Below are 12189 nucleotides of genomic sequence, written 5' to 3'. Positions count from 1 at the left end.
TAATGGTATCTTGGTCTCTGGGTTGAATGAACTCTATTAAGGGAAAGTATTCTTTCTGTATCAACCTATATTTTCCCTTTACATGCCTGAACTCTTAATTTTTCAGGTGAAATGAGGCATTAAAACAAAGCAGAACAAATGAACAAAACAACTGTAGTTGTTTAATGCCAGGGTTAAATTGTAACACAGCTTAGTTTGAAACAGGACACTGTAGGACTGGCTCAGACTCTCCCTGTTTTCAGTGCTATGGCTTTGTCTGGAAAGGTAAGGAACAGCTCTACCTGCTAAAGCAGGGATCCTCACCTGCAGGTTTTTGAACAGCATGCAAGGGCCATACACAAAAAGTAGTGGAGAATAATACATGTTGATTTCACTTCATTGAAGTGAAATCACATACAATTATTATTAAACATAGTGAATAGGATTGCTTAATCGCCAGTTGATCACGTTAAACATTGCAACAGCAAAAACAACTTCTGAAGGCTTTCGGAGGCTTTCTGCAGTCCTCGGGTCTCAGAGGGTGCATCTCTGTGCCATAAAAGAAAGCAGCTTCTCTGCCCTGGCTAGTAGTTCTTACATTACAGGACCACCAGAAAGCTTCATTCTATTGAATGAAGGGGTGCAGCTCGAGCTAAAAGAACAGAAGCCAAAGTGATCAAGTTTGTCAGCTACTCACTGAGCAAGGAGCGCACATTCCTCCATGAAACAAGGGATGTTGAGTGTGAATCTCAAGCCTTCCACAGCATAAACAGATATCTTCAAATAAAACAGAACCAGACCAGGAAGATTTAACTTTCAGTAACCAAGGCCATAGATTTCTGTGATTTGATAATGGGAGTTATTATCTAACAGAAGGACACATATTGGGGAGGATTGGATTAGGACATAGAACATCAATTGGTTGTTAAAAAAAAGAAGATAATATGTATTAAAAAAGAGATAAAAATGTGATGCTGAATATGTATGCATGTATAATCTTAAGAAAAAATGCAAAAATGTATAAATGTGTATAAATAAATAATCTACCAGCATATACTTTATAATACAATTTTTGAATAAAGCCACTCTTTGTCAGAGAGACTTCAGGTCTCTTTGCTGCTGTATCTTTTTTTTTCAGCCAATGCTGTTTCCCATTCTTTTCCATATAACTGAATTTTGGTTTTTCAACATTTTGCAGCGGAAATCTCACAGCTAACTGAAGAAGTGAATCAAGTTTCTTGTGTTGCAATGGTTCACAACTCATGAGGATATAGAGATGATTAAATGAACTACAGAATTTGTTAGCAAAGATTAAGTATTTTTTCACATTTCCTCAAAAATCTTTGACCAAAATGAATAATCCAATGGGCATTGCATTGTACCAATTTATTTACAACCTAGGTTGGGGAAGGGCTAGTCCTGTCTGGAGCAGCTCAGGACTATAGTTCTCGAAGCTGTAATCCTAAAACATCTTTTGGAAGCCATTTGACTGAGGAAGGATACCTTAACAGCAATCCATAAAAATAAATATAATAATGAAAACAAAAATTGCATCAATAGTTTAAAAAAGCCTAATATCTCACCTTCAATATGCCTCTCATTATACTTCACTTCATGTGCAATATTTTCTATGGAAAAAAGAATTAGGGCACTTTTCATGTAGAGCTTTTGAATTAGTTTCCACTTGGATTAGTCTCCAATTCAGTGTAAAATGTACATTGAATAGAATGTCTGTTAATGATTTTTCTACATTCAGTACAATAGCATAAAAATATTTTTTTAATGTCCTGAGTGAGAAGGATCTTTCAGAACCCAGGCAAATAAGCTCATACTCCCCACCATTAAAGTACAGAATAATAACAACAACACAATGCTGTTTTTGTCATTTGTCTTCTACTGCCACCCTCTACGAACATTTCTGCTTCTCACAGTTTCTTCTTAATAGGTCAAAAGGCCTTTCTGCTTCATGTTGTGCTGTACAGGTAGTCCTTGTTTAGCAACTGCCTTGTTTAGCAACCGTTTGAAATTATGAGGGTGATGAAAAAGTAACTTTGCAACCAGTCCTCGCATTTACAAACATCACAAGGCTGTAAAGAAAAGGAAAGCTGAAGTAAGATCATAAGCACAGTTGTGGTTTCACTTAGTAACTGCTTCGCTTAACCACCAAGTTGCCAGTCCCAATTGTGGCCACTAAATGAGGACTACCTGCAAAACTACAGTCAATATATTCAGAGCCCATGGACAGAAGGGTCAGCTGCTGTTCAAGGTGCACTGAGTTCAAGAAATGTTAATTCATCTTGGGAAAAACCAAAAAAACCAAAATGAGATATTACCTTTGCTTAACTTAAAGATGCTTATTTCTTCCACAGAACTTGTAGAAATCTCAAGATCAGAACTATAGGTCCCTAGTGATACAGCTAAAAGTGCAATGGGGGGAGAGAAATTGCTTACATTATATAGTAGTTTAAGTAAGACTCCATGGTTGTCTTAGATAAAGCACTGTTGGTTGTGAGAATGTAACACTTCTCAGAGATCAGTTGAATTTCAGATCAAATTCAGAAGCTATACCAATCTGTTTTGTTTAACCTGACACACTCCAGTTGTGATAGGCTCCAAGAGCCAGAATTCCCAGCCAGAAGGCCTGTGTTTATGCTGTATGGGAAATCTAGAAGTCTGGAACCACATTGGAGAAGCCTGGTAAAAATAATCAGTTTATCTGAATTGTAGCAATTAGCCCACTTTCAGAATTTCAGGGTGTATTTTTTCTTTCTAGAAACACAATTATCTGTGTTTGAACTTGGAGTGGTTTCCAGAATACCTTCTTCCAGAAAATCTAGTGTAAGCATATCACAAGTATGCCTGAAAATTATCACTGTAAGAGAAATAATCAGAATGAAGCCACCAAAATTGGGCTAATTTCCTGTCCTAACCCCACACCAATATGTCCAGATTGTGGACAGCAATATGTGCCAGTCCTTGCTTTACAGGTCATACAGTGGCCTTTCCCAAACTGTCATCCTCTAGGTTTGTTGGACTACAACTCTAATCAAACCTAAACAGGCTGTGATTTCTGGGGATGATAGAAGTCACAGTCTAGCTCATCTAGGAGACATCAAGTTGAGAAAAGCTCAAATGCCTCAGTGCAGATCTTTGTCAATATCACCAGCTATCCAGAGCAAGGAGGTAGAGGGCAAGGCCTTATTTAGGATGGTGCATCCCCATATAGCACTCAGAGCTGGCTCTGTGTTACAGAGAGGTGGAAAGTTTCTGATAGTCTCCAGCACATTACCTCTCTGGAAGTACTACTGGCTCTGTCAACTCTGCTTTCTTCCCCATGCTTTGAATTGCTTAACCAAATCATGGCAATGCGATGGGCTAGGTGTCAAGTACCCACCTAATTTGCAGCCTGCCACTGTAGCCCTGACCAAGGGAGTGAGCTTGCTCACAAGGGTGGGGGAGATGGGGCTACCACCCTCCTTTTCTCCCAGAGTAGCTGGCAGAGCTACTGGAAGTGAGTGTTTCTCACCACTGCAGCACCAATGCTAATTCTGCAACAAGGAGATGTGGGAAAGAAGCATAGGCTTCGTTAGATTGATTGCTAACACAAGGCCGCAACTGAGGGGTGGCAAGTGGGGCATGTGCCCTGGGCACCGCACTGGGTGGGCGCCAAAATGGGTGTGGAATCCATGTTTGCCCCGTGTGACACAGACCGTAGTTGTGGCCCTGTGCCAACACCATCTCCAACAGTATTGGTGAAGGAGAGCATATAGCTCTGAGAACAGATGGGAAGCATTATTGCAGGAGGAAGAGGTGATCTTATGAACAGCCCTTTCTTGTTTCTAGCTAAAAATCCCTGTTTGAGGAGTGCAGTGAGTAATGTTCTACTTCTAAAATAACAAGCAAACAAACAAACAAATAAAGGAGTCCTTTCAAAAAGTTTGCAAAATGGCATCAATTAGACATTACTACCATAATCAATACTACCTCATAGTTGTTCACTCCTAAGCACATTTCAAATAGGGAAGGAAGAATACCCCCACCCCTCACCTCTGTCAGTTTCTCTTCTTGATTGCTGGAAAAACAAGGTGCAGTTTGCAAGATCCAAGCGGTGATGCAAGTGGGCCTGCTCTAAGCTACCACAAAGCCTGTAAATATTCCTGGCTAGTTAGTGCCAGATATTCTTATTTCTGGCTTAATACAACCATTGCTGCCAGGGATGATGCTGGAAGTCCTACCATGGCTGCACCAAACACAGAAGGGCAGGGACTTCCAGTGTCTTTATTTATCTTCTGTTTCTGTCATTGCTTAGGGGCCTATTTTCCATCATAACTTTTAAAACCTGCTTGGAAAAAGTCATTACTTGAGTTTGGCCTGAGAGGACTGGCAGGAGGTGTTCCTTCCACTGAACTGACAGAGATGATGTCAGGAAAACTTCTGTCCTTGAATGTCAAAGCTGAAAGAAAATGGGAAAGGGGGGAGGGGAGAGAGGAAGAAACATACATAAAGGCACCAAAGAATGAGATCCACATGGTTTCTTTATTCATCTAGATTTAGAAGGCTGCCCAAGTCCAAAGTGACTCTGGGCACTTCTGTTTTTCTAAAAACAGAAAAGAAAAGAACAATGCAAAAAGAGAAGAAGATATGTACCTGGATAAGATCAACCAATACCTTACAATTACTCACAAGAAAACCCACCAGGGCTCAACAAACAGCTCATCCCCAGGCCTGGGAGCAAGATTTGTGGAAGTCTTGAATGGTAGCTCACTCAGAACATACCAATTGTTTCGCAAACCTGCCTGGATACAGCACAACTCATCAGGCTTGACACAGTTTAACAAAATAATAATTATTATTATATACACAACAGTGTGAAATCATAGCTGCCAGTTCTTTAGCTGGCGTTGGCCTTCATTCTCAGAGTTCTCCCCACAAACTAGGATATCGTAATGTATCATGTATGTGCCGATCCAAGCAGTGTGGCCTTTTGTAATTGACAGATGGAAATTTTGTCAAGGTGCAGATTTTCTAAGTGCCATCCAAAGTTTTTTGGTATAGCACCCAGTGTGCTGATAACCACTGGGACCACCATGGCCGGTTTATGCCATAATCTTTCAACTTCATCTTCATGCTTTGTGATCTTCTCCAATCCTTTGTCTTCTATTCTACTATTCCCTGGTATTGCCACATCAATTATCCACACTTTCTTCTTTTCAACCACAGTTAAATCTGGTGCGTTATGTGCCAAGACTTTGTCAGTTTGTTTTTGGAAATCCCACAATATTTTAACCTGCTAATTTTTGACTACTTTTTCAACTATATGTTCCCATCAATTTTTTGTTACTGGCACATAATTTTTACCAATGTTCCAGTGAATAATTTTGGCAACTGTATTATGTTGTTGTTTATAATCAGTTTGTGCTATATTATTACTATTTTTATTTATTTATTTATTTATTACTCAAATTTAGCCACTGCCCATCTCCCCCAGAAGAGGGACTCTCGGCGGTTTACAATAAAATCCCACATAAAACATAAACATTAAAATCACATACAACAATTATGATAAAACACAATAAATAAATAAAATCCAAGAGAAATGTAAAATCCAGGCTGGTGGGAGGGACTCTAGGGTGCGAGCCATCCCCAGGAATGATTATTCACTTTCCTGCCCCAGGCGAGATGGCAAAACCAGGTCTTCAGGGCCTTCCGGAAGGTCAGGAGTGAAGGGGCCTGCCTCACCTCTGGGGGCAAGATATTCCAGAGAGTAGGGGCCACAACAGAGAAGGCCCGCTTCCTGGACCCCGCCAGATGAAATTCTCTTATGGAGGGGTCTGTAATGTGCCCTCTCTGGATGATCGGGTGGGGCGGGCCAATGTAATGGGGATGAGACGGTCCCTCAGGTAACCTGGCCCCATGCCATGTAGGGCTTTAAAGGTAATAACCAACACCTTGAATTGGACCCAGAAGCAAACTGGCACCCAGTGCAGCTCACGCAGCAGTGGTGTTATATGTGCCCACCTAGGTGACCAAAAATAGCCCGCACAGCTGCATTTTGGACCAGCTGAAGCTTCCAGATACTCTTCAGGGGTAGCTCCATGTAGAGCGCATTGCAGTAGTCTATATGGCAGATAACCAGGATGGGAGTGACTGTTCGGAGGGCTTCACGATCCAGGAACAGGCATAACTGGCTCACAACCCGAAGTTGTGCAAAGGCCCTCCTGGCCATGACTGCCACCTGCTCTTCGAGCAGGAGTCGTGAGTCCAGGAGAACCCCCAGATTACTCACTGAGTCTGTCTGGGGCAGTGCCACCCCTTCCAGAACTAAAGATGACAGTTTCCCGGAAGATGAAGCCCCATCAACCCACAGCCACTCTGTCTTACCAGGGTTCAGTTGAAGCCTGTTGTTCCCCATCCAGACCCCCCACAGCCCCCAGGCACTGAGAAAGGGCAGTCACTGCATCACTTACCTCACCCGGGATAGAGATGTATAATTGGGTATCATCAGCATACTGATGATACCTCAACCCGTGGTGACGATGATCTCACCCAGTGATTTCACGTAGATGTTAAACAAGAGAGGAGAGAGAACCGAACCCTGCGGCACCCCACAATGGAGGGGTCGAGGGTTGGATCTCTCGCTCCCTATCACCACTGACTGGGACCAGCCCTGGAGGAAGGAGGTGAACCAGCGCAGAACTACGCCGCCCACCCCCAACTCCCTGAGCCATCCCAAAAGGATACCATGGTCGATGGTATCGAAAGCCACTAAGAGGTCAAGGAGAGCCAGGATGGATGCACTGCCTCCATCCCGCTCCCGCCAGAGATCATCCATAAATGTGACCAATGCAGTTTCTGTCCCATATCCTGGCCTGAAACCTGACTGAATGGGGTCCAGATAATCCGTTTCCTCCAGGACCCTCTGGAGTTGTAATGCTACCACCTTCTCAACCACCTTCCCTAAAAAGGGGAGGTGGGAGACTGGACGAAAATTGTCCAGCACAGTTGGGTGCAGAGATGGCTTCTTGAGGAGGGGGTGCACCAGTGCCTCCTTAAAGGCAACCGGGAACACCCCCTCACTCAAGGATGTATTTACCATCGCTTGGACCCAACCACACATCACCTTCCGAGCTGCCTTCACCAGCCAGGAGGGGCATGGATCTAAATAACAGGTGGTGGCATTCACAATCCAGAGGATCCTGTCCACTTCCTCGGGTCCAACCATATCAAACTGCTCCCAGATAACAAGGCTAAACATTCCCTCGGTATCTCCACAGACCCTGCTTCACGCATGGAGTCCAACTTAGACTGGATCCGAGTGATTTTATCCTGCAGTTGCTCAGAAAACTCTTCCACATGGGCTGTAGGTGGGTCACTGGGCCCACCTTCCCCAAAAGGGTACGTGTGATCTTAAACAGGGCCGTTGGATGGCAATCTGCGGATGCAGTAAGAGCGGAGAAATACTGCCGTTTCGCCACTCTTACTGCCACAAGGTAGGCCTTAATAGCGGCCCCAGCTTGTGTTTGGTCGGATTCGGACTTTGTCTTCCTCCAGCGGCGCTCTAGGCATCTCTTAAGCCTCTTTAAAACTTCAGCTCCTACGTGAACCACAGGGAGTGTCGGGTTGGATGAGGCAAGAGAGGGCACACAGGAGCGATCCTGTCCAAGGCCCCGGCCACTTCCCTGTTCCAGGCAGCAGCCAGGACCTCTGCTGGACTGTGCAGCAGATCCCTGGGCACCTCCCCCAGCTCCCTCTGAAACCTCACTGGGTCCATCAGCTGCCAGGGGCGGACCAATTGAATGGGTCCTGCCTCCCTGCAGAGGGGAGTGGCATAAGAGAATCTCAGGGCCACCAGGGCATGATCTGACCATGACAATGGGGATAGATGCAGCTCTCCCCTCAGATCACGTTGCCACTGCTCCAACAAGAAGACCAAGTCTGGAGTGAGACCACTGTCTCGAGTTGGGTCCCGAATGATCTGGGACAGGCCCATGGCTGCCATGGTAGCCATGAACTCCTGAGCTGCCTCCGGGTCATGCCCGAGGGAAGGCAGATTGAAGTCCCCCAGAACCATAAGTTTGGGGAGCTCCACCGCCAAACCCGAAACAGCCTCCAGCAGCTCCGGCAGGGAGGTTGCTACGCAGCAGGGGGGCTGGTACAGTAGCAATACTCCCAACTGTTCTTGGGAACCCAACTTCAAGAACAGGGTCTCACACCTGGCAACTTGTGGGGCAGGGCCCCTGAAGGCCACAAGAGACTCTCAGGTGACAACAGCCACCCCTCCTCCCCTATCCTGGTATCTCGGCTGGTGCCACACTCGAAACCCAGCTGGGCACATTTCCGAGAGGGCTACCCCCGGTTCTGAGCCCAGCCAGGTTTCAGTGATACACGCCAGGTCTGCCCCCTCCTCTGCGATCAAATCACATATGTGGGGGCCTTTGTTGTTAACTGACCTGGCATTAAGCAGCAGCAGCTGGAGACCAGGGCCCTCAAGGATCTGCTGTCCAGGGCCTGGGTCTGAACTCGGAGGGCCAGAACATGCCACCGGTAACAGATTTTTATGATGATGATGATGATGATGATGATGATGCATTAGTATTATTATATTATTGTAAAACATATATAATACAAAATAATTGTATTATTTTGATACAATGGTACTTGTACAATATTGACTAAAAATTATTAACTCTAATGTTTAGATACCTTAGATCACTGAAGATAGAAAAAAAGAAAAATATGAAAGCCGGCTGGGTGACCTTGGGCCAGTCACTCTCTCTCAGCTCAACTCACCTCACAGGGTTGTTGTTGTGGGGAAAAAAGGAGGAGGAAGGAATGTTAGGTATGTTTGCCGCCTTGAGTTATTTATAAAAATAATAAAGGCGGGGTAGAAAATAATTAAAATAAATAAATAATTGTATCAGTATTAACTATGATTTAAAATATCAAAACAGAATGATATTTAACTGTAATCATGTAATGTCCTACATCTCGGTAAGAAAAATTAAATGCATAGATGTAGGATTGGGGAAACATGACTTGGTTGCGTGAGAACAATCTAATAGTATTAATGGACCACCAAATGAACAAGAGCAAGTAGTAATCACTCAGAAGGCCAATGCAATCTTTGGGCTACATTAACAGAAGTGATGTAACCAAATTACAGGAGGTAATAGGTCTATTCACTGGCTAGACTGCACCTGAAGTACTGTGTCTAGTTTTTGGCACTTCATTTGAAAAGGGACATGAGAAAACAGGAGCAAGCCTCAGATGATCACTCCAGGTTGATGAGGGATCTGGAAACCAAGCTCTATGAGGAACTTGTGGGCTAAGGCTGCAAAAAAAGGAGACAAAAGTGAGATACGATAGGGGCCTATATTGATTGATTTATAAATGTATGGGCTGAGGCCAAAGTGAAATTAAAAAAAGAACATACTTTTTGGTAAGCTTAACAAAATGAATTAAACTAAGGAACAAAATAAAGTAACAGGTTAAATAGTTGAAAATCAAATAAGCTAAGTGTTTTTCTATATGTATATAAATAGTGGTCTATAGATATCAAAAAGCTGTCACATGCAAGAGGGTGTGGGTCTGTTCCCTGCTGAAACTGAGAGCAGAACAAGAAGCCACAATTCAAAATGAAAAGAAAGAAATCTGAATATTAGGCAATACTTCCTGATAATAAGAGCTGTGGAACAGCCTGCTAAGACAGTGGGGGCTTCCCCTTCCTGGAGATTTTCACACAGGATTAGAAAGCACCTGTGCGAGGTACTTTCCTGGATTCCCACACTTCCCCACGGTTGGACTAGGGAACCTGTTCAGCTCATCTGTTCTCTGAAAACTTTGGACTATTTGTAAATGTTCGGCTGACCTAAAAAAGGCATTGCCTTAAAGGGATTTAGGCTCTCCCCTGCTCAGCAAGTTTACATTGGTTTTCTGTGGCTTCTTTCCAATGATTTTGTTTGGATTTGTGGCTTCATTATTTTCAGTATGTGTATATGGGCTGATGCGCCGCTCCCTGCTGCTGTTCAGAGTCTTTCCAGTTTTGCGTGGGCCTCCGGGGAAGGGAGGAGACGATGGATAGATATGCCCCGCCGGGAAACTTTTCGACTCACCTGCCTTCGAGAAGCTGGGCGTTTCTTCGGGATCGCTGTCAGTGTCCACCACGATGACGGCTCTCTGGCCTTGAGCCATGCCTGAAGACGGCAAACTCCTCTCCTCAGCCCGGAGCGCAGGTCTCTTCCGACGGCGACCAGGAGCCCAGCGGGGAGAGAGGCGCGATGCCCGGGGCGCAGGGACGCGCGTGTTGGGAGCGAAAGGTTTTCGGCAGCGCAGGGAGGTTGGTGGTTCCCGGAATCGCCCGCGTGTGGAAACATGCGAAGGAAATTCTGGCCGAAAAGACCCTTCGGCCTCGCAGGTGCAATACAGGGAACCTTGTTACGAATTTGTTACCTGGAAGCTGCCCTGGCTCGAATCACAGCCACAGCCACAGGCTTCGGGGGAACTTGGACATCGCCAAGACGCTGAGCAGGAGGAAAACGAAGAACATCTTAGGGGTGATTTTAGACTCCGATTTTTCATCGGGACCCAAAGACCTTCCTGCAGATTAGGACTGCAGCTCCACTGAACTTCACAGAACCTCCTTTGGCAGAAACCAAGCTTAAGGGTGGGCTACCAACTGACCACAAGCAAGGATCACAGTCCTTGCAGAAGTTGTTGAACCACAATTCCCAGTAATCTCCACCTTCAGCTGTGGCCGCTTAACACCATCTGGAGGGTCAGGCCCACTCCACCTCTGATTAAAAATATCTCAATTAAGATGGTAGGTAGCAACAGATCAAGAAGAAACACCATGGTTTTCCCTTTTTCCAGTTTTCCCCAGCCTTCTGGCTATCAGATGCACATGGACTACAACTCCCAGATTCCCAGTCACTCCCATTGGCTTGGAGTTCTGGGAGCTGTAACTACAGCACATATGGAAGGCACAGAGGAAGAAAGGTCACACCAACTCCATGGTTAATTTCTCTCACCAAACTGATAGAAGTCAAAAGGAAAAAGTATTAAAATACATTTAAAAATGCTGTAGTTTTATAGCACATAATAAAAAAATGTGGTCCCATACAGCAGTCTTCCCTAACCTGATTCCCCCAGATATGTTGTGGTATGAATCCCCCTTTCTATGAGACTGACTTTGTAGTACAGCACTTCTGGCAGTTACCAGACTGAGAAAAGTGCAAATGCAAGGTGTTTTGAAATGCCAACTCTCTTATATAGAATGGAGAGGAATTTTTTGTAATCTAGTCATGTCTCTCTCTTTTTTTTTTAAGGTACTGTAGGTGTTCTGTCTTTAAATCATCTTAATTCCATTGGTGTTTTCTGGCCTGAATGTTGTTAGGATGTCCACTGGATGTCTAGCTGGGGTCCCCAACTTGGCATATAGGGTGACATTATATCCACAAATACTCCCAGATTTCTTGCTCCATCTGATTTTTTGCAACTTAGCAAAAAAAAAAAAAGAAAGAAAGAAAAAGGGGTGGGGGGAGGATGCTGCAAAGCAAAGTGTCAACTCCTTTATCTTCTTTATTTTGAGGAACGTCTTGGGTTTCCATAAACTATTTTTAGAAAATAAAAACGATGAGTCAATGTTGTCCAGTGCTAAGTCTGGAGTTGTGTCAACTTGCTCAGAAGAAAGACAAAGCCAAGCAGGGCATAACAGCCTTGTGTGGTGCAGAGTGGTAGGCAGCAGTATTACAACCAAAACTCTCCCCACAACCCAAGTTTGATCCCAGTGGAAGCTGGATTCTCGGGTAGCCGGCTCAGGTCGACTCAGCCTTCCATCCTTCCAAGGTCGGTAAAATGAGTACCCAGCTTGCTGGGGAAGGTAACGACTGGGGAAGGCAATGGCAAACCACCCCGCTCTATAGTCTGCCAAGCAAACATCGTGAAAGTGGCGTCCCCCCAAAGGGTCAGACGCAACTCGGTGCTTGCACAGGGATCTTTCACCTTTCACCTTCAAGCAGGGCATATTAACCAAGAAGTGATGGAGCTGTCATTTTGTAAATTGACGCTTTGTAACGTGTTGTCTTCATTTAGTGAAAAGGTAAGCCTTTTGTCCCAAATTTATCAGAGTGCCCCCAGCTGTTTCCAAGATTCCAAGCATTCCTGTCAGCCCCTCAAAATTAGGAACTCGATCTAATTCATTCATGCACTAAG

The 12189-nt window shown here is 44.6% G+C and overlaps 1 protein-coding gene across 1 annotated transcript in view; it reads right to left on the bottom strand.

Moving 5' to 3' along the window:
* The window catches only part of DNMT3L (DNA methyltransferase 3 like), a 48526-nt gene extending 38356 nt beyond the window's left edge, over positions 1-10170 (bottom strand). Inside the window, exons 1-3 of the mRNA XM_063304693.1 lie at positions 10092-10170; positions 2313-2396; positions 677-756 (exon numbers count right to left, since the gene is read on the bottom strand). Coding sequence (XP_063160763.1) covers positions 677-756; positions 2313-2396; positions 10092-10170 — 243 coding nt within the window. The remainder of the gene's footprint in view (positions 1-676; positions 757-2312; positions 2397-10091) is intronic.
* Between the last annotated feature and the right edge of the window lie 2019 nt (positions 10171-12189).

This window comes from Candoia aspera, chromosome 5 (assembly GCF_035149785.1).
Source record: "Candoia aspera isolate rCanAsp1 chromosome 5, rCanAsp1.hap2, whole genome shotgun sequence".
NCBI lineage: Eukaryota > Metazoa > Chordata > Lepidosauria > Squamata > Boidae > Candoia > Candoia aspera.
This window is presented reverse-complemented; position numbering and strand designations above follow the sequence as displayed.